Genomic DNA, 22,986 nt, shown 5'->3' on the forward strand with positions numbered 1-22,986 from the left:
TGTAGTTGATAATCAAATAATGACAGTCAATCCCCATAAATATGTTAAAATCAGTTTCCTTCAAGAAATATACAACTCCATAAACCAAAGCAAAAAGGTTTGCGAGGAGGGAATATAGCATATAACTCATGTCAGTACATTCCCTTTTTTCAAGATAATGAAGCTTGTCCCTAACCAACAAAATGGAGAGACAAGTACAGAATTAAACACTTCTCCGCGACGAGCTGCCCAAGCTTTCTTTCTGGTTCTGTATTTAGGTCCCGCGACGAGCTTGAAGCTTGTGGTCGAGTATATGTCCCCAAAATTACTAGTATATTTCAATGTGTAAAATTGAAACCTAAAACATGATCTTTTCTCCCCCATGTCTTGAGAAGGTTAGGTGTGGTTGATAAATAATCAACTTTATAACCTTTCTGTTTTTTTTTCTAGTGGTTTCCAAATTTGCAATAAATATTTACAATTAGTATGGAAAAGCGGGAAGCAATTATTAAATGGATGACTGAATAAATAGTGCTAATATCGGGGAGTTGGATATGAATCAAGGTGCATGTATTACCTTTGGTGATACAACAACATATTTGAATACTACAAGTGTGTCTTACTGGAACAGGGATTAATTGTTGATTTACTTTTGTGTTTCATAGGATATTCAATGAGTAATGGAGATAAAAGTTGGATGGGTCTTCGAAGATCCTCTGATGAGTATATCTGCAGAGTGAATAATTTTCTTGATAAGGCATGTGAACGAGCTTCCCAAGGAAATGAAATATTATGCCCTTGTAAAAAGTGCGCTAATTGTAGTTGGCATTATAGAAATGTGGTGGAGGATCATCTGGTTGCTTATGGGTTTGTTCAAGGATACACCAGATGGATTTTTCATGGGGAAGGGTTTTCGAGAAATAATCCACATCGAAGCAGTGATGATGAAGGTTCTGATATGCATGATGATATTGATGGACTACTTCATGATACTTTTAGAAATGTTGAGGGTGACTTCAGACACGATGAAGGAGTGAGAGAGGGGCCATCTGAAGATGCAAAGAGATTTTTCAAATTAGTGGAGGAAGGGAAACAAGAGTTATATCCGGGGTGTGAGAATTTCTCTAAACTGAGTTTTACCATTCGGTTGTACTTGTTAAAGTGCATTCATGGGTTGAGTAATGTGGCCTTCACAGATATTCTAGACTTACTGAAAGAGGCATTCCCATTTGCTCAGTTACCCGAGTCTTTTTATAAGGCGAAAAGTATGATAAAAGATTTGGGTCTTCATTATGAAAAAATGCATGCATGTCCTAATGATTGCATGTTATTTTGGAATGACAACGAGAAGGCGGAGAATCGTTCTGTGTGTGGGTCTTCGAGATGGAAGAATGTTATTAATCCCTTGACTAATGCAAGCTCAAAAGTCCCTGCAAAGGTTTTAAGATACTTTCCCTTAAAACCTAGGCTTAAGAGGATATTCATGTGTTTTGAAACAGCTGCAGCTATGAGATGGCATGCTACTGAACGACCCAATGATGGAAATTTAAGACATCCCGCTGATGGTGAAGCTTGGAAAGATTTTGATTCCTTGCATGAAGACTTCGCTAGAGATCCTCGTAATGTTAGATTGGGTCTTTCAAGTGATGGTTTCAACCCATTTCGAACCATGAGCATTTCCCATAGCACGTGGCCTGTTATGTTAATGAACTATAATTTATCACCATGGATTTGCATGAAGCCAGAGTATATAATATTGTTTATGATCATTCCTGGTCCGTCATCTCTGGGAAAGGATATAAATGTGTACCTACAACCACTAATTGCTGAATTGAAGGAACTATGAAAAATCGGGATGGAAACATCTGATGCTAATTCTAACGAAACATTTCAAATGTGTGCAGCCTTATTGTGGACTGTTAGTGATTTTCCAGCACTAGCAATGCTTTCTGGATGGAGCACCAAGGGAAGATTGGCATGTCCAACTTGTAATCATGACACATGTTCTCAATATCTCAAACATAGTCGTAAGATGTGTTACATGGGTCATCGGGCATTTTTGCCTCCTGATCATCCATCTCGAAGAGATAAGAAATCATTTAATGGTAAGGAGAATCATAGAACAACACCTACTCCATTAGTGTAGAAGCTTTGGAAGAGCTTCGTGAATTCAATAATATGTTTGGAAAGGGCCAAAAGAAGAGGCGTCGAGATAGTGGGGGTCCGTGGAAGAAGAAATCTATTTTTTTTGAATTGCCATATTGGACACATAATAAGTTGCGACACAATCTTGATGTGATGCACATCGAGAAAAATATTTGTGACAGTTTACTTGGGACTTTATTGGATATACCTGGAAAAACAAAGGATCATGTAAATTCTCGATATGACTTGCAAGAGATGGGAATACGGAAGGAGCTTCAACCAATAAAAGATAACAATGGAAAAGTTTATTTGGCTAAAGCTTGTTTCTCCATGAAGACAGAAGAGAAGAAGTTGTTTTGTAGTGTTTTAAAAAATGCCAAATTACCAAAAGGATGTGCCTCAAATATATCACGATGTGTGCAAGTGGATGAGATGAAAATATCAGGATACAAGAGCCATGATGCTCATTTTATAATGCATTACTTGCTCCAGGTTGCCGTCAGAAAAGTGTTGCCCAAGAATGTTTCTTTGGCCTTAATTAGGTTGGGGAACTTCTTTAGAGCCATATGTAGCAAAGTTATAAGGCGAAGAGATATTGATACAATGCAGTTAGAAATCAATGAAATTGAATGTGATCTTGAAAAGATTTTTCCTCCAACCTTTTTTGATATAATGGTACATTTGCCCATCCATTTAGTAAATGATATAAAGCTTGGTGGTCCGGCGCATCTTCGTTGGATGTATCCCACAGAGAGAAACATGTGTAAGTATAAGGTATTTGTTCGTAATCGGGCTCATTCGGAAGCCATTGCGGAGGGATTTTTAGCCGAAGAATGCTTGAACTTTTGTTCGAGATACCTACACGATGGGGTAAAAACAAGATTCAGTAGGTACCAATATGAGGATGATGAGGGAATTGAAACAGAGGGAGATAATTTGTCACCTATATTCCCTAAGATAGGCCATCCAATTGGAAGTAAGAAGAAAAGGAAAGGCAAGGCTTTTTCTATGGATTTACAGTTATGTTTTGAAGCACATCGATATGTTCTGTTCAATACTGGAGATGAACAGGTGGAGAACTTTATCAAGTAAGATAAGATATTTAATTATCATTTGTATGTTAAACTTTATTAATTTACTTATATGTGATAGAAATATTTTAAACGTCATTCATAAAATTTGATTTGAAACATTTCACGCTTGCAGGGAACATAAGAGTTTAATTGATAATCATACGAGATCAAATGCATGGGTATGGGTACGGGCACGGAATCACAGCCAGGAATTTAGTAATTGGTTTAAAGAGAAAGTTAAAACTATTGAAGTGCCAAATCATTTGCGATGGCTAGCTAAAGGGCCTAATATGGTGGCAAAAAGATATACCGGATATTTCATCAATGGATACCAATTTCATACGATGGAACGGGATACCCGATTAAAGACTCAAAACTATGGTGTGACTTTATCAGCAACAACCGATAGTTTTGCTAGTGCTAGGGACCAAAATCTTATCTATGGAAAGGTTACCTATTATGGAGCTATTCAGGATATTATTGAGATTGATTATTGGGGTTGTTTTAGTGTTGTATTGTTTAGATGTGATTGGTTTCATAATGAAATAGATGGATATGGGTTAACTCGAGTGAATTTTAACAGATTATGCAGTACCGATGACCCTTTTGTATTGGCATCTCAAGTGCATCAAGTTTTTTATGTGGAGGATCCAAATGAGGAAAATATTTATTATGCAAGGACCAAAATCCCTGTTGATTTGTATGATTTGGAGGAAGAAAATTGTCCAAATATTGGAGATAAATTTTGGAGTGAGCTCGACGACGACTTTGGTTCATCAAATAGATTACCCGATGGTGACGTCGTATGGTCTAGAGAAGATGTACCTGGTGATGTTGTTGATATGCCATTTCATGCACACCATTCACAAGATATGGAAACATCAGAAGAGGAAGATGACTTTGATGACACTGATTGGGATTGGATGGTTCCTGATTATTGAATATGGTAACATTAGAAGAATAATCTTTTGTATTTCTTCTTTTCTTCTTTGTACCATTGCTTTGAAAGAGAATGGAAAGAATGATACTTGATCTCGTTTTTTGGTTATTCTGTAATTCATTTTTTGTGGATTGTAAATTAATTGTTTTTTCCATGTCAATCATGATTAAATTCTGAAAAGTGTGATATGTTAATTGGAAACGTATGTTGGTGTCTTTACTTGTCATTGGTTGCCTTGGTCCTCATGTCTCCGCTCCTCTCTTAGACCATCGCAAATAACTTCTTATGCCTTCTTACCTTTTTTTCCCAGGGTGTTGCAAATTAGTTACGTGAAGAGAATATTGCCGTCATTGAATTTGTTGGTATAGCTGTGAAAGATTGGAGGTAAGAGTAGTTTTCCCTTTCTTTTTTTTTTTGGTAAAACCACTAGGCTAAATGCCTAGTGCTAGTTTTTATTAAAGAAAGTAAAGTAAAACAAAATACATTGTGAGGAGGTCTAATGAAATAAAAGTAGTCATTGCCTGCCAAGAGAGCTCTTCAGTTGCGAAAATATTACTGTATCTATGTTGTTATGACGAAAATCCAGGCCTTGATGTTGTAGTGCCATTGTTTGTAACAATCTATCCAGAATATCCGCTGTGAATGCTTTGTACCCTCTGCATATGAACTTACAAATTAACTGATGCTCACATCCTGTCGTATTGCTTTCTGTCACCTCTTTTCTGCCTTCATTTTTGCACGATGTTTGCATGTTTATTGTTAAGATCCTTATGTGAATCCTTCCTGATGTGTCAATGAACCTTGTTGTGCTGATGTGTATGCCAAGTTTAACTCAAAATTGTTCGCTTTTTGAAGACTAAGTTGCATTGTTAGCTGCCATTTCCAGAACTGCTTCCAAGTGATGTTTTCGAGTTCAATTTCGTAATTGGGCCTTGTGTTTCCACCTAGAGTCTTTATATGCGTTGCTTCCTGTATTGTGGGAGACATGATCTGCATTGAAAAATTGTTCCACAACACAGCCCAATTACCAAGAAAAGATTGCCTAAACCTGTTAGTTGCTATGCATATGTCCATGATGCTTGCCCATGGTGTTTTCCTTACGTCTGTTTTCATGCTTATGCAAGCCACCTTTCCTTCTTCAAGGGAATGAGTACAAAGTACTGATACCACCCTTCGAAGTCGTAATGAGTGACGTAGCATTAATACATGAACTTTTCCCGTTTCTTTCGTAAGGTTGACTCTTTGTGCTGTCCAGCACTTTTCGAGCATTATACTTCTGGTATCCTTTTTGCCTATTTCTTTTTCTGCTCCCACTGTATTTTATTGATGTAACACTTCCTGATTTAGCAAAGTATCATGTTGAATTGATTCTTCCTCCCAGATTGTTTTCACCGTGTCCAAATTTGTGCAGCACAATAAGTGCTGCTCACGATCCTAGGCACGTTTCATTCTGCTGTTTTTTCCTTCTTTTCCTTGTAGTCTCCAAAAGATTCTTGTTGTATTCTTTGTGCATCTCTGGTCCTGAGTTACTGGATTAATGAACATTTGGGTCCTTGTGTTATTCTGCTCCTCCTTATCAATAGCTTTCATTCTTCTGTTTACACTTGATCCTTCTCCAAGGGAATGAGCTTGAGGTGCTACTTCCCTTTGGAGTTGTATCCTAATGTAAGGTATTCTTACAAAGGTGGTCCCTGCAAAAATAGCAAACATAGTTAGTGAAACCCTCATTTTCATGCTCTTCTCCATATGGATTAGAATATGGTAAATGAGTGACTGAACTCCTGCATAATAGAGTTCTCCCTCTGCATTATCCATTAAGCAGTAGATTTGTTGTTTGAAATCTGAGTTGTCATGTGCACAGCTTGTCATCTTGCGCATAGGAATGGAAAGTTTTTGGTACAACTCGAAGTCTTCCTTATGTTGAACAACTGAAATGTTAACTTCCAGTTGAGTTGCATGTCCAAACTCTTCCAATACAGCTGATCTAGCTTGCCTTAGTACCTTGCTTATGATAGGAAATCTGTGTAGCATAATATCCTGTTTCACCTTTGTGTTTATGACTATCTGTGACTTCCTTTGTGTTTCTGCTCTTGATAATTTTCATTCCCTCTTTACCACTGCTACTGATATCTTTATTTGCTTCAAAATTGTAGTCATGATTCAAGAAGGGACAAGACAACAGAAAAAAGTGAAAATTTCGACATTCGTTCAAGCTGGAACACTTACATCTTTGGCAAATCAGAAAAGGTTGATGCGGACCAGAAAAACGAATATTCCAGCTAGCTCTATACGGTTAAATGAAGAGCGTCAGGTTCTGAATAATTTAATGGAAGAAATCAGCTACCAATGCCACAACATCAGAGGGTAGGAGCCCATTTACAAAGTGATTCAACCACCCGTACAACACAATCAGTAGAGCAAGAAGTGCAATTGGATGCTAATGCTCCTACAGTAGATGAACAAGGTAAGAAAATTTAGATTTTACATCAAAGTAGTGACATCCTATATCTATTTTACTAAATTGGAGGATACTTTTGATTTGTATTATTGTAGGATCTTGTACTAAAAAAAGAAAAAGAGGTAAAACAAGGATGCTAAATGTACATGGAAGGAGTGAACGTAAGTTAATTGTGGTCAATGGGTTTGGTCAACCTGTTGGTCCTACTAAAGATGTTGTGATGGAGTTTGGCAGCTTCCTCGGTACATTGGCAAGGAATTCGACCTTTTGTCCTCTTGATATATTTGATTGGAGGAAAATTAACACAAAAGAGGATTTGTGGGAATATACAAAGGTTCTCAGTTCTCAATTTTATTTTTGGTTGAACATGCTTAATATTTTTGCACTAACCCATTGAAACAATTTATAGGAAAAATATAATATTTCTGAAATTGCAAAAAAGTGGACTCTGGATGCAATTCAAGGTGCTTGGAGAAGGTATAAGAGTCAATTGAAAAAAGATCACTTTAAAGCATATCAAAATGATGAAATTCGAATGAAAAAAAAGCCTGAAAATATTCCAGCATATCAATTTAAGGAACTTCTCAAATATTGGAACTCTGATAAACACAAGGTATGTTTTTGAGAAACAGTTTCATTTATGTTAAGCTTTGTCAAGAAATATTCATGAAGGAAAAACAATTATTTTCCTTCTATGACAGTTTTGAATTGAAATTTATTATTTTACTTGCAGAAAATGTCAGCAACTAATGTTGAGAATCGGAAAAAGTTAAAGGATCCACACACTGCTGGCAAAAAAAGCTTTGCTATAGTCCGCAATGATTTGGTATCTGCTCTTATTTATCATTAAATATGAACTTGTTATCATTTTTAAGAAGATATTTTATACTACTTTTAATGTGTCCAGGAAAAAGAGAAAGAAACTTCTGATCCACTATCACTTAAGGATATCTTTGTCGCTACAAGACAAAGAAAACCCGGTCGAACATACAAGGAATCGAATGAAGATACAACTAGAAAAATTGTGCGAATTCTTTATGTTTCTATTTTGTTTGGATGAAAAATATGTTCATACTGACTTTTTCTTTACTGGAATTCTCTCTTTTTTTATTTGTATAATAGGCTGAAATGGAGAGTATTGAAACGCAACAAAGTGAAAATGGTGATGAGTCAATTAATGCATTTGCATCAATTATGGGACCCGAACATCCGGGACGTTTGAGATTGTATGGGCGGGGGGTTACAAAAACCTCTTTGAAAGGGAAAGTGGGACATTTTGAACCCTCTTCAAATGCAAAAAATGATCACATGCAAAAGATGGAAGAGAGGATGATAAGATTGGAGGAAAAAATTGAGGAACAGAAGGAACAATATGAGGAACAAAAGACAATGATGAGACAAGAAATTGTAGAAGATATCATAGCAAAACTTCAACGTTCTGGATTACCAATTGATGCTAATATTTTAGCAACATTGTATTCTCGTCCATTGGGTCAAGCTTCCTCAACACAAGCAGCAGCTATTCACCTAATTCATCGACCATCTCTTGGTAGCAACAATCAAGGTTAGAATCCTCGCAATCCTGTAATTGATGCTTCTAATTTTTAGATTGTACAGTTAGAAATTTACATTTTTTTAATTAATCCTGAATTTAAAGTGATGGGTGCTCTAACAGTGTATGAGCTCGATTAACTACTGTCATTGGAGCTTTTTGTCGACCTGCTGAAATAGTCAAATTTTGCTATTTTTTTTTTGCGCCTGGTGATGTATTCTACCTCACAACTGTCCATATTTGCCTGGAAAAGCACCTGTCCAGCTCTTTCTTCCAGACCTACCTATTGCACAGCAATAGCTTTAGGAGCTGCTGTTTTTTCAGCAGCTGTTTGTGTATATTCCTTATGCACAACCTGCTCCAGATCTGTTTATGTGCTGGTGATGAGTGTTTGAGTTTCTGTGTATGTGATGGTGATGAGTGATTAGTTTCTGTTTATGTGCTGGTGATGAGTGATTGAAATCAAAATTTTCGGATCTGTTTAGTTGTTGTAATAACAAAGATGGGGTTGTGGCTGAATATTATTCAAATTCAAGTTGGCAGGTGAGTTTTTGAAGGAGTTTGAATGATCGAGTAGTAGATTTCTGTCAGTTGCTCCTTCAATTGGAATCTACCCACATTGATCAAAACAAATAGGATTCATTAGTATGGAAAAAGAGTACAGATAGCTTTATCTGCATAGTTTCTAGAGCATCAATACCACTCCTAACTCCTTGATTCATGAGTTCCTTGTTGATTACTACCTGTAGTAGCTCGATTCTAAACTGCACCACGACCAACGACACCAGCTGGAACAATCTGTTCAGCACCAACAGTCCAGTTAAACTAGGATTAGGATTGTCCTTCTCCTTTGTTGAACCTGCCTCCAATACATGTGAAGCCCTGCATGTTCCAACATCAACCAAGCTCCCGTAGATTTAGCAAGCTCCAAATTTTATTGTTTCTTTGCGTTCAAAACATCCCTGGCATCAATATGATGGGACTGTTGGCGCTTACAATGGTCTTGGCGCTTACACACACATATTTACTATTATTATTGAAGATAACCTCAATTTTCTTACTTGTTGAAGTACTGGTTGAATATGCTTATTTTTTTCCTTACCCTCTAAATATTGTTATGTCTTGAATTTGTAGGTAAAGAAAACGAACAAATGGGAGATGAAAGCAGTAAAGACCTTACTTAAAGAGTATTGGTTGATCTACACCTTCAGATATTTTGGGACTGTACTTATTTTTGAATATTTTGCAAACTTATATGCAATCTAACTCTTGAATTGTTAGTCAATATTCTCTTATATTTGGATAATACTAGTTGGATATTTTTGATGATGATTTTGTGGATGAATATAGTTTCCTTTAATGGTTTGTATAAATTCCAGCGTATTATAATTTACTCCATTACAATAGCTCGTAAAAATTATTGCAATAGTTTGTAATAAATGTTGTAATAGCTCGAAAAATTATTGCAATAGCTGAAATAACTGTTACACTAGCTTGTAATGACCATTGCAATAAATAAGCTAAACTATATCAACAAACTGTTGCAGTAGGTCTATTCCATCAGTTTTGCACCGTTACAATAGTTGTATTGCAACGGTTCATGCTCGTTGCGATATCTTTTAATAATCGTTGTATTAGGCTACTGTAAAACTGTTGCGATAGATACCGCTATGACCACGGCTCCGAAACCGTTGCAAAAACCCGTTGCAACAGACCAATTGCAACGCCTTATCTTGCAACGGAGCCCAATCCGTCGCAATAGGAATATTGCAACGATTTTTCTATTTTTGGCAACGGTTTTATCGGTGTTGCCGTAGGCCATTTTTCTTGTAATGAGGGCCTAGTTGATTAATATTATTAAAGCCATTATTAGAAGTAATCAAGGAATTTGGGCCTCGAGTTCAAGTCCACGCTTGAACAAGAGGGCAACCTCTTCATTCAAGTATGCTACTTAACTAGAAGGCCCAAAACCATGTTACCAAGTTAATCTTGTGATTTTAATATGACTTCCACCTTCAGCATTCCCTGGGCTTCAACAATTGGCCCAATCCCTGTAACATGAAGTTGCCCGGCAATTTGGACTTTATTAAAGTCCAGCTCGACCGGAATAGGCCGGATTTTCCCATCGAGGAGCTAGGCCAAATGTTGGGCCCAGTCTTGGCCCAAATAATAGAAATCAGGGGGAAGTAAGCATCACATGGATATTGCATAATATAACCCAAGGTTTAATTACTATGTCTATTATGAACTAGGACCTGATTATTATTGGAATTCCTAGTGTTAACTAAATGATGATATAAGACCACTAGTCAGCGAAATCTCCAACAAATTCCTCAACAAATTTATATTGTATTTGAATCCTGACTCTGCCTACTCGAATTGTATACCAAAACAAAGAGGGAATTGATCATCTTAAACCATTTTTTTTAAAAAAAAATTAACTGACTTTACTTACATCCTATTTGAATTTCAAACAAGAGCCAGCAAATATTTAACACAAAAACACTAATTAAACCTCACACAATCCAAACTCTCCAATCTGATTCTACGATTATGAACATGCAATCTGAGTCCAAAATCTGATTTTACAATTATGCTATTCGAATGTTGAACTATTAACTACAAGTGAAGACCTAAAATCAATTTCTACATTATGTTGTTGCTAATATCAACAGTTAAACTAATCACTAAACACAGTTACGCTAGGCTAATGAACATTAACAGTCCGATACAAATTGACAGTCCAAAACAGTCCAGTTGTTATTACAGAAATCAAATATTAAATGTTATCCTGTAATCCACAAATAATATCTATCTACCTTCAATCAACACCAAATACCACTATGTATCCTGACATATGAACTAATGTGTACAGAATGGACTAAACATGAAGTTGTCATGAACAAATTGTCATTTATTTAACATTCCGGGCATACTTGTGGATTTAATCGTTCATACATTACTTGAGATTGAAGAATACCTGGAAATCAGAGTGCAATAAGAAGAAAAAGAGATCAGCAACAGCAGATGATTAACAGCAAGGTTGAATAACAAATCACAGCAACCAGGGACTTAGTTATAAACTCAGCAGCAATATCAATTGACCCATGACTAATCCCAACCCATAGATCACCCAAAAATTGCTTGAATACTCCCAAAACAACTTGAAATTGAACCCAGTACACTCAGAAAACTTCAACAATTGGATCTTAAACTAGATGATGCAAACAATCACAAAAACTTGAAATTAAACCCAAAATCCTAATAGAACAGCATTTTTTTTTTGAAATTTCTGCTGTATTTTCCTTTTTTGTTTTTGGTTTTTTTTTTGAAGGAATTAAAATCTAAGAGAAATTTTGAACTATAGGAATTCAGATTTTTGAACTTCTTTGGATTTGAAATTTAAATTTGGAGGCTCATATTTGCAGAATTTGTTTTTTTAGGGGGAAACTTAGAAGCTGGAAGTTTGGGGAATTTTTTTTACATTGTAAAACTTGTTAATCAAGGCAATGGGCATGCCTTTTTATAGGCAAAACTAGGGTTGCCTTCAGATTTTTATTTTACCCCTAAGTCCCTCTTTTATTTTCAAAATTTTAGCTAGTTAGTCCTTTTTTTTATTTGCTTGTTGCCCAAGTTAGACCATTAAATTCCTGAAATTTGGAACCCCGTCTAGAAGGTTTTAGGAGTTTCCAATTTCAGTTACTATAAGATTCTCTTGCCTAAAATACCTAAACTACCCTTTTATTCATTCTGAAATTACCAATCCTATGTCAGCTAACCCAGCCCCTTTTAACTTGGTCAAACAACCATGGTTAATTACTCACAGGGACTGAAAGATTCAGCTATGTCCAAACAAATCCTAAAATTGAATCAATAATCCTGTAACCTGTGTTGAACTTGATTTAAATCTAACTAACATGAATTCTAAGGCTAAATGTATCATTGAAAAGCAGTAAACTATCAATTGAAGCAATTCAAAACAAAGTAAAATACTATATGGAGACAGTAATATTCAAACAATCCTTTGATTAATCATCAAGCGAGTGAGAATTACTCAGCAATAATGGTCAGGAATTAACATCAATACGAACAGAGAAAACAAAACAAAATCAGAAACTTAAACTAATCTAAACTACAAAACCTAGAATACAAAGTACTGCTAACAAAATAAAGCATGGATTTAATCAGAAAACTAATTTAAAAGTGAATAAAAGAAGGAAAAAAAATAACTCAACTGTGTAGTGTTTGGACAGGTACTGGGCTTCGATTCGAGCTTCAGAACAATGTTAAACGTTTGTTCTTCACCAAGAACAAACGAAAACATTGTTTCGTGACTCGAATCCAATACTGGACTCAAGATTTTGGGAAGAATTCAAGCATCTTAAAGCTTCTAGGGTTCTTCCATCCTTAGATTTGAAATTCGAGAAAAACGGGGATGATTGAAGGAAAATAGTTAGGGGTTTAGGAAGAGGGCAATGAGGAGACCCTAGGATGTAATTTGGCTGGGATTTGGAGGAGTTAGGGTTTTGGCCGGAATTTTAATTCAATATTCGAGGAGATTGGCTAGGTTTTGAGGGAAAAGGGTTGTGGTTTCGGAAAGGGGAGAGGAAGGTGGTTCAGGGGTGTTAATTTGGTGGTCATTGGAGACATGCCGCCGGCGGAGACGATTTCCGGCCGGCGGCGGACGGCGGAAGGGCGGTGGTGATACATTTTCTGATCTAGGGTAAGAGATGATGAATCGAGGGGTAGGGGGGAATTAGGACACTTATATACCCAACATCTTAGTTAGTTCCGGACCGTTGGATTGATGAGATCCAACGGTCGTGATTAATAGACCATGAAACGATGCCGTTTAGGCATTAAATCACTGGGCCGGATCAGGGCGATTTGGGCTTGGGTTTGGGTGATTTTGAACGGGTTTTGGGGTGGAATTGGCATTGGGCTGATGCATATTTGGCCCAAACTAACTGGCCTGATAGCCCTCTTCTCTTTATTTATTTCAATTCTTTTATTTATTTTCTCTTTTCTTCTTTTTTTTTTGTTTTTTTAATACAACATTAAAATGAGAACCTGATTTAATTCTATAAATAAACTAATTAACTTTCTAAAATTCACTAAATCCTAATTTTTAAAAGAAAATTAAGAAAAACGAAATTAAAGATAAAAAAGATGTAAAAAGGGATATTTTTTGTTATTTTCTTCATTTTTGTAATATTAATTGACTAATAAAAATACTAACATGGGTCCCAAATGCAAGCATGCTATTTTGTATTTTTTATGAGTTATATCAATTAATAATGCACACAAAAATGCAAACAAGACACAGAATCATGCAATTTAATTCCTAAAAATTCAAATAATAAAGAAAAATCCTAATTCTAAGGAATTTTGTAGGAGTAGTTTAAGCATGGCAAAAATCACGTGCTCACAGCTGCCCCTCTTTGCTCGAAGACACGAAGGGTTTTCGGGAAAAGATAAATGAGCACCATGAAGGATTTTTGCCTGCTCAGCACTCCATGAGAAGCATTTTGAAAATCGTCTGACCGAACCCTGCTTCAAAAGTTGCCTACATATCCTTGGCTATAAAGGAATCAGGTCAGTGTAGTTCTGGAAAGTTTGGTAGCTGGGACTACCAGGAGCTGTGATTACACTGCTGTTGCTGCTGCTACTGCTTGCTGACCTCCTTATTACACCAAAAAGAAAATCAAAGCTAAGCTAGCTATGCCTATCAACTGTGAGTTACAAGATTCCTATCTATAATTCTCTTGACACTTGATCTTGAGTCTTAGCTGATTTTGCTGTGGACTTCGATCTAAATCTTGATGCTCGCAAGTTGTAGGTGTTTACTTCTTCATGCAGCACAGGATTAGTGAAGCTAGTGACTTCGATCAGATTTTGAGCAATCCGCACCCTTACTTGCTTCACATTTGAGTTTATTTCTTTTTGTTCTTTCTTCTCTTCTTGATTCTGGATTGAGCCTCATTCCATTGGTCATCTCGCACCCTGTGTCTTGAGATTGACCTGCGTAAGATACCAAAACAAACGAACGAAATTTTTCTGCCCCAGTTTTCACTAGGAAAATTTCGTGAGTTAGTTGTGACACATATCTAAGCAATCAAATCAGGATTGTGTAGGGAGACCCTCGGTTTTCGGCCGGGATTTGGGAAGAAAAAGCTCCTCGGTTTTTTGGCCGGGAGATCCTCGATTTTTTGGCCGGGATTTGGAAAGAAAAAGCTCCTCGGTTTTTTGGCTGGGAGATCCTCGGTTTTTTTGGCCGGGAGATCCTCGATTTTTGGCCGGTATTTTGAAAGAAAAGGCTCTTCGGTTTTTTGGTCGGGAGATCCTCGGTTTTTTGGCCGGGAGATTTAAGGAATAGGATCCTATGCTACCATGATTTGTTTTTCTTTTGGGATTTTCATTTTCATTTTCTTTTCTTCTTTTTCCTTGTTTTGTTTTCCTCTTTATATGTTTTCCTTTTTATTTAGCAAAACGCATGAAAGAATTTGGGGGGAAACTTCCTTTTTGGTCGTTTTCCTACTGCAAAGCTGTTTCAGCGATTGCGCATTTCATTTCCTTTTGGATTGCACCTGCTTCTTGCACGGTTGCTTTGAATTAGACCTGTTTTCAACAAAGAATAATTTGTTAGTTTGAAACGGTGGTTGGTTTTGTGGCCTTGATCATCTCAATTGCTTGATCCCGGCCCCATTTCCGTTGAGAACTTTGCTGCTCGTTTGCCTTGAGGGTGAATCTCTTTTCAAACCGACCGGGTTCAGCCTTAGGACTTCATAATGACTCGCCCGTGTGGGCTCTGGCCTTTTCACTTTATTCAGCCCTTGCCTTTGATTTTCTTTCTTTTCGAATGTCTTTGCTTCGAAAGCATCAACCACTACGGTCAGTCAGGATTGGCCTGACGCACCCGCTGAGGTTGGGTATTTTCTTCGACTCTGACCAGGTGGAGCCCTATGAAGCCGGTCCTACCACCTTTTATTTGTACTAGTTACGGAATCAGAGTTAAACCGAAAGGGATTCAAAGAAAAAGTATGCAAAAGGCAAGCATATGATTTTAAGGAGAAGCGACCCTTTCGGGGGAAAAGGAGGACTTATCTGGGGTGCATGCTTGCTTCAAATGAACATGACATGCTTCTTGGACTGGACGCCCGACCCACACAAACTTTCCAACTTCCCGTGAACCCATTGATCCGCATTTCAAAACCAGGGAACCTTGCTAGGACTCTTTTAGTGATGAGATGTCTTCTCTTCGGCCGACAGCGCCCTTTGCGGGTTTTCGCCAATCGACCTCTCTCATTTCTCTTCTTATCGTCGCCCGATAGTGCTCTTTGCGAGTTTTCACTAAGCGGACTCTCTCATTTTCAGTTTCTCTACTCACCATCGCCTTATGGTGCCCGAAGATTTTCACCGATAAGACTCTCTCATTTTATTTCTCTCAATTTGAATTGCATCGGATCCCCACAATGACGTTTTCATTTCCTTGCCTTTGTCAATTGACCGGAAGGACTTAAACAAGGTCTTTGGGTAAAAAGGATTTGGGAGGAACTACAACTTTGGAACCGTTTCGGCGAATTCATAGCCGAACCATCATATCATCTGCCCCAGTTTCAACTTTTGGGGAAATTGGGATTTTTGTTTTGGTGTGACTGAACCTCAGGGAGAGGCTGCCTACGTATCCTTTCGGAATCAAGTCAACCGTAGTTCAGAGAAACATTTGTTTTTGTTGTTTTTGTTTTTGTTTTGTTTGTTTTTGTTTTTTCTTTTCTTTTTGTTTTTCTTTTCATCATATCATATTTTCTTTTTATTTTCTTTTTTTCTTTTTTTCTTTTTCTCTTTTCCATCATATTTTCTTTTCCTTTTCTTTTTTTTTCTTTCTTCTTTTTTTTTCTACTTTTTTTTCGATAATACTTCCGGGCTCCAAAGAGGGTAGCCAAAGAAGGGTAACCGGCTCAAATGGGTTTACGAAGGGTTAATAGTGTTTGGATAGCGAGAAGAAAAGCCTTCGTCATCTCAATTGCACAAAAACCAACACCGCAGAGAGCCTAGATATAGTACCTTTTTACTGCATCTGCATTCACAGCTGTTTCGGGATCATTTCTTTCGATATCTCCCAAATTCAGTGCTCCTCTCGGCAATATTTTTCGGATGTTGTATGGACCCTTCCAATTAGGAGCAAATTTTCCTTTTTGCTTCCTGGTGATGAGCGAGAGTGCGTCTTAACACGAGCTGTCCCACTTCAAAATTCCTGGGACGCACCTTCTTGTTGTAAGCGCGGGCCATGCTTTGTTGGTACAACTACCCGGATGTGCCCTGAGTATAGCACACTCTTTTGTTGTAATGTATGGACCTTTCCAACCCGCGAACCAATTTTCCTTCAATTGTTCCAATTCTTTGTTTTATTTCCTCAAGGTTACCTTCTTTGCATTTCGACTCTTGATTCATGATTTCGAAATCTGACAGCGTTTTGGGATCTAGGCATGAAGTCCGCAAGCATGTCATGTTATTTAAAGCTGCATTATTAGAGCTAAAGAGAAGAAATGAAGGAGAAAAATAGCAAAATCAGAAAGGATAAAGAAAAATGAACGATGAAATATTGATTTCATTTCTTGGAATTTTGAAGATAACAGGGTTCACATTCGGGAATTTAAAGATAAGAAACTACAGAAACATCCGAGTTACACCCTGGAATAACTCGGGATGCAGAAAAAGTAGCAGGACGGGTCTACCGGGACTCCCGCCTGATCGGGAATGGCATAGCCTTCCAGTTTTGGAGTTTAGCATCTGGTCCCATGTAGAGCACCTCAGCGGTGCTAGTCCCTTTCCCTGGCTGAACCATGTTGGTTTCATAAAGCATTTGTCTCATAGCTCCACATATATCTTCGATTTCCTCGGCCGTGAACACCTCGTCATCTTCTTCTTCGCCATACTTAGGCTTGACAAAAGTATCATAGAGGTATGGCAATGGTTGTGGCAGAACCCATCCTTCCTTCTTCTTTTCCTTGGCCCACTTCTCATCATCTGGGGTAGGGTGGAAACCTATCCCGAAGAATTTTTCTGCTGTGGGTAGAGTTACCGGCTCGGATATTCCTTGTAAAGCTTTTCCCAACCCTTTTCCTGGTTTGAAACCGTGTCTAATCATTTCTTTGGCCACCATGATTGAAGCATTAGATAGGAAAGGCTGGGGGCACGGATGTCCTTCCTCGTACTGGTCAGCCACCACAACTTCGAAGCTTGATAAACAATATGCTCGCTTCCTTCCCTCGCCTCCAAGCATGGGATAGATGGGTCGCGATAAATGGACTGCTCATCTTCTCTGTGGACCACGATTTCCTGATCTTCATATTCGAATTTTACCATTTGGTGGAGGGTAGAGGGCACAGCTCCTGCAGTATGGATCCAGGGCCTTCCCAGAAGAAAATTATAGGATGTATCCATGTCCAACACCTGGAAGGTTACCTCGAAATCCACCGGGCCTATGGTCAATATCAAATCAATTTCACCGATGTTATCCCTCTTAACACCATCAAAAGCTCTCACACAAACATTATTTGGACGAATCCTTCCTGTCCCGATTTCCATCCTTTGCAATGTGGAGAGTGGGCAGATGTCAACCCCCGAGCCTCCATCTACCATGACTCGCTTGACGTAGTAACCTTCACATTTGACAGTCAGGTGCAAGGCTTTGTTGTGAGCTGTGCCTTCCCGAGGCAAGTCATTTTTACTAAAAGAGAGCTGATTGATGGCGAAGAACCTTTCTGCCATCCTTTCGAGCTGTTCGACTGAAGTTTCAATTGGCACATACGCCTCATTCAAAGTTTTCATCAAGATCTTCTAATGTTCGGAGGATTTCGTCACCAATGATAGCAGGGACACCTGTTCAGGATATTTCCTCAATTGATCCACTGTTTCATAATCAGGCATCTTCATTTTCTGGAAGAAGGCTTCTGCTTCCTCAGCACTCCACCGGCTTCTTAGATGGGATAGCGCTTTTCGTGTGGCGCTATTTTACTCCCTTAGATTCTTGAATATTTTTCAAAAGGGGACTGGTTCCTGGAAGCCTCCAAATTTCTTTGCCTTTGTATGTAACCACTGTTTGCTGATAGTTTTCCACTGGCACCTTAGAGGGGTCTGTCATGCTGCTTCTGTGGTCACGCGGTCCTTAATAACCACTGGCTCATTCAAGCCGAGGCGCTTAGATTGTCCCTGTACCGACATAAGTCCTTTTGCACATTACATTTGCGTTCCCTTGTTTTACTTCAAAACTTCCTTGGAGAACTGGCATTCTAGTGGTTTTTCTTGGCGTTCACTCAGGAACATAGAGAAATTCCATTCTTGGCGAGTTCCGTCCTCTGCTTTTTGTTCATGTTTCTTTCAGCTTAGTTTTGACACTTTTATTCTTCTCTCCCCTTTCTCTTTGCTTCGGGGGTACCTTGGGGCTTTCTTTTCTGCGTCCGGCAATAGCAATTATTAGCTTTAAATGCTGATCCAAATTTCATATCTTCACAGATATATCCCGGATCACCGCCCGTTGTTGTGACGGGCAACGGATTATTGGTCACATTCGGGGCTTCTTCATCCCTCAAACACTATTTTCCTTGTTCGTCAAATCTTCCACAGCTCTTCATCAATGTTTCCATGGCAGTTATCAGTACTGATGGCCCTTCAGCTCCTGAATGGTAGGCACAATGGGACCCCTCGTTGATAATGCTGGAAGATTCCGGGTTCTGTTGTTTTGGGATTAGCTTGCAACAGATTCATCTGATACGAGCTCCGGAACAGACTTGGGAGTAGGGGTCTCACCTAATCGGGCGTAAATTGCGTACGTCTGGGCGGTTCCGAGGGCGAGAAGTTATTTTTTGCGGTGGTCGGGGATTATATTGGTTCGGTGAGGAGGTTGATTTCTTTGGATGGAGGTGGATTTCGGTTAGCTTGTTGTTGCAGTCGCCAAAAGCCTTGGGCATTCTATGACCGCATAAGGTGGGGGAGCGTTAAAGCATATCAAGTGTGAGGATAGAGTGTTGAGGGTTCTTTTAAGATACGTGGTTTAGCGGAGCCGTATCTTCTTCTCCGATTGCTTCCATTCACTGTTATTCTTCTATTCTTTTGCCTTTGGCCATTCCTCCAGACCCGACCTTGGATGTGCTTTAGAGGTTGCTCTAATGGCCTGACTGGCTCAAGTTCTACCGTTTTTAGCCCATTCTCTAACCATCTCTCTGATTTTTATTGCCTCTGCGAAAGGCTTGCCCATAGTGACATCATATTCTGAAAATAGTCTGCATCCTGGCTTGAGGGAAAACAGTGACCATCTCTACCTCATCATTGGAGCTTCACTCTTGACGCCCTATGTACGCCCACTTAATTGCAGTATTCGCGGGAAACTTTCTAAGGGCTTTTTCTCTTTAGATTCGCCAAGGAGTTCCTGTCTGGCGCGACTGTCTATGTTGTACTGAAATTGTCGAACAAAGTCTCGGGCCAGATCATCCCAAATATGCCAACGCGAGACATCTTGGTCCATATACCACTCTGAAGCGATGCCAATTAAGCTTTCCCCGAAATATGCCATCAACAATTCTTCTTTGCCACCGGCTCCCCGTAACTGATTGCAATACTTCTTCAAATGAGCAATGGGGTCGCCGTGTCCGTCATACTTTTTCAAATTTTGGTGTTTTGAACCTTGACGCCAAATGTACATGTGGGAACATACACAACTCTGTATAGGAGACGCTCTTCTGCCCGCTCAAACCTTGCATATTTTTCAAGCTTTGCTCGAGGCTTCTCATTCACTTTGCCATCTCATCCTGCTCTGGGGCTTTGGGGGTTTTGTCCTGCCCCGGTGTAAGCTCGTATGGTGGCTGCTGAGAGTAGGTATATTGAGTATAATGAGGAGGGTCAGCCTGAAAGACGGGATTTTGGAATGTGAAGACTGAAGAGTCAACAGCATGCTTGGGTAGTGATGGTTGTGTGGTTGCGGAGCAGGGTGGAGCCGTGAAGATGTTGGGAGCAGGTCCAGACGGGAACACCTGGGGCGAACCTCAGAAGGTGTTCCGAAGAAATGAGCAGTTATGGTAGGTTGCCCCAAAGGAGTGTTTGGGTGGCTGATGGGGACAGTAGTAGCACCTCCAGATCTAGGGAATAACTCCGGGAATCTGGGAATGGTGCTTGGAGGTTCTTTTCCGTTGTTCCAAGCATCCCACATTTCCATCAATCGCAGGCGCAAGATCCGATTTTCTTCAGCTGTAAAAGACTCAGTAGCCGGGACCCTCGAGATGGGGCTGTCTTCGGGTATGGGGATTGCAGGCAGAGTCATTTCAGACGATATCTCTGTATTTCCTTTGGATCTGGTGAAATAGCGATGTGAGGCCAGCTTACCAATAACCAACCACTATTCTAAAAAGCTCAGCTAGAAATGGACAGCAACAATGGTTAGTTTTGAAACAAATAACAGATAGGTAACCGCACATTGGAGTGTGATGCACCTATACAGTTAAATGAATATCTACATGCTTGCTTCGGTTGCATGCGTCATCCCAGCTTCTCTCTTGTTTCTTTTCTTTCTCCTTTTGTTTTTCTCTCATTTTTCTTTTCCCTCTGTTTTTCATTTTCTGCTTTTCCCTTTTCTTTTGCCATGGTTTTTCTCTCGATTCCTTATTTTCTTTTTCTGTGTTTCTTTTCCTCTCTTGTTTTTCTTTTATTTCCTTCCTTCGTACTTTCCTTCTTTTTTTTCTTCTCTCTTTTTTCTTAGGGTTACGATCGAATCCTATGGAGATTGCCTACGTATCAAGACCCCGCATGAATCAGACCAAGCGTAGTTCTTGCAAATAAATGCAAAAAGTAAGAAAACAAATTTTGGGATTTTCAATTTTCATTAATAACAACTGCGATTACAAAGCTACTAGACTATTTGTTTTTCTTTTCTTGGAAAAAGGAAAGTACAAAAACCAGACTCAAAAGCAAAAATACAGACTCGATTAACTAAGAATACATAAAAGCTTCAAATCCTGGGGCCCGCGGGGCATCACTCGGCATCGCCGCGGGCCTGCGCGCAAGACCCTTTTGCAACTGATCTAGATCATTCATGACCTGGCGAACAAATATCATCACGGAGGCAAAGAACGTGGTACTACCCATCTGCTCACCAGCCTGACACTTCATGACAATATAGTTTGCAATGCTTCTGATTCTTTCCCTGATTTGGCCCTTTTCTTGGAGTAGTCGACCTATCTGTTGGGTACGAACCTCTAGCACCTGAACATCCTGGAAGTGAAGGTCTTGTAATAATTTTATTTCCTTTTCCATCTCGGCGATTAACCCATAGAATTGTTCCCTCTCGGCCTGAAATTCTTTGTGCCACCGAGCTGCCTTTTCTTCAAGAGTATTCATTTTTCTTTTCACGTTAGCAATGGTTCCCTCGTAGTTTCTCTTCATTTGTTGTACAAACTGGGCTCTTTCCTCAGTCTTCTTTGCCCATTGTGCTCGAAGTCTTGCTATGTTCCCCTCGGATTTCTCCAATGCTTCCTGACAGTCCAAGACTTGCTTCTTTAACCCTTTTATCAATCTCTCGTCGGATAGACTTCTTTCTTGATTCCTGGCATCTATTTTAATTTGTTGAATTTGGGCCTTGAGAGCTTCATTCTCCTGGGCCAATTTCTTTTTATCACCTTTATCGGCTGCGGCTTGCAAGCTGTTTTCAAACCGGAGCTCCTGAACCTGTTTTTCCAATGCTCCTATTCGGGCCCTGTACTCCTTTTCTTTGGCTAAAACCATTGCACCTGGGCCTCGTTAGTGAATTTTTGTACATGTGGCCTTTTGGCGGGTCTCTCAGGAATTTGAAATCTTTTACCAAACCAGACCAAGTATTTGGGATCTACCTCGCCTCTGGCTCGGTCCTGTACTATAGTCTTAGGCTCAAGGTACCTGCACTCATTCCATATCTTTCGGATTCTGCCTTCAGGGAATACAGCCTTCGGGCCTAACTCGATGACTTGCCCACTCAGGTCTTCATCATTGTGCACTGTCTGGAATCTTCCAAATTGTCGCAAGACTCGGTAAGGAGCATAAGGCTGTATTCTTCGAATACCCATCAAAAGAATATAAGAGACCTCTGCTGATGTGTATACATCTTCAGTAGCAGGAATCCATCCATAAGCCCATTCAACTTTATCTGCGGTCAGGGATCTTAAGCATGACGACCAGGCCTCAGTACCCTCAGAGAACTCAATACCTGTCACCCGGGTCTCGAATTCTGCAATATAACTCAACCCGGTTAAACCGTAGTTCATATAGCCTGTGCGGTGACAGAGGTGTTCCTGTATCCACAATTGTAAGAGCAAATTGTAACCTTGAAAGAATTTCTCCCCTTCCCGACATTTGGCCAGAGCTCGGTACATTTCTGCTACAATCAGAGGAACCACTGTGCTAGTAGGTTTTTTCATGGCAACATCTAGCATCCCTACTAGGCCAAGGTCTAGTGACCATCTTTTCTTGGACAGATTACCACTCCCAAAAAGGCTACCATGAAGGCTAATCCCCGTCGGGCTTCCCATTTGTCTTTATTTCCAGCATGTGTTAATCCTGCGTTGGGTTCCTCGAAACCTTTGGGGTTACCATACCGGTGATATAAGAAATGCAATGTACAACACCCTTCCGCCAGGTGCGGGTCTTGAACATCTCGGCTAATGTTCAACAAATCCAAGAACCTATGAAGGGTTACCGGTCGTGGGGCCAATGGGTATCTACCTCGGAGGTTCCCGTTGAGACCTGCGTATCCGGCGATCTCTTCTAATGTAGGTGTGAGTTCAAAATCTGAAAACCGGAATACATTACGGGTTGG

General features: G+C 39.4%; 3 protein-coding genes across 3 annotated transcripts; all 3 read left to right on the top strand.

The window, feature by feature from the left end:
- Positions 653 to 1,825, top strand: LOC109232539. The gene has a single exon (XM_019398306.1). The coding sequence runs from the start codon at positions 653 to 655 to the stop codon at positions 1,823 to 1,825; it is 1,173 nt and encodes a 390-aa protein (XP_019253851.1).
- Positions 1,835 to 4,138, top strand: LOC109232540. Its single transcript, XM_019398307.1, has 3 exons — positions 1,835 to 2,084; positions 2,126 to 3,212; positions 3,331 to 4,138. Exons 1-3 carry the CDS (start codon positions 1,835 to 1,837, stop codon positions 4,136 to 4,138), a joined length of 2,145 nt encoding a protein of 714 aa, XP_019253852.1.
- LOC109232541 lies at positions 6,484 to 8,164 on the top strand. The gene is made up of 6 exons (XM_019398308.1): positions 6,484 to 6,601; positions 6,691 to 6,929; positions 7,005 to 7,208; positions 7,329 to 7,421; positions 7,503 to 7,619; positions 7,718 to 8,164. The coding sequence occupies exons 1-6, from the start codon at positions 6,484 to 6,486 to the stop codon at positions 8,162 to 8,164; spliced, it is 1,218 nt and encodes a 405-aa protein (XP_019253853.1).

Source organism: Nicotiana attenuata, chromosome 9 (genome assembly GCF_001879085.1).
Source record: "Nicotiana attenuata strain UT chromosome 9, NIATTr2, whole genome shotgun sequence".
In the NCBI taxonomy this organism is placed as follows: domain Eukaryota; kingdom Viridiplantae; phylum Streptophyta; class Magnoliopsida; order Solanales; family Solanaceae; genus Nicotiana; species Nicotiana attenuata.

Bases quoted from the DNA above. Each gene is read 5' to 3' on its own strand.
- LOC109232539 (XM_019398306.1), top strand. From the start codon at position 653: ATGAGTAATGGAGATAAAAGTTGGATGGGTCTTCGAAGATCCTCTGAT.
- LOC109232541 (XM_019398308.1), top strand. From the start codon at position 6,484: ATGCCACAACATCAGAGGGTAGGAGCCCATTTACAAAGTGATTCAACC. The intron at 7,422-7,502 runs GTATCTGCTCTT...TAATGTGTCCAG, and splicing joins CTATAGTCCGCAATGATTTG to GAAAAAGAGAAAGAAACTTC. The intron at 7,620-7,717 runs GTGCGAATTCTT...TTTGTATAATAG, and splicing joins AAGATACAACTAGAAAAATT to GCTGAAATGGAGAGTATTGA.
- LOC109232540 (XM_019398307.1), top strand. From the start codon at position 1,835: ATGGAAACATCTGATGCTAATTCTAACGAAACATTTCAAATGTGTGCA. The intron at 2,085-2,125 runs GTAAGGAGAATC...CCATTAGTGTAG, and splicing joins AGATAAGAAATCATTTAATG to AAGCTTTGGAAGAGCTTCGT. The intron at 3,213-3,330 runs GTAAGATAAGAT...TCACGCTTGCAG, and splicing joins CAGGTGGAGAACTTTATCAA to GGAACATAAGAGTTTAATTG.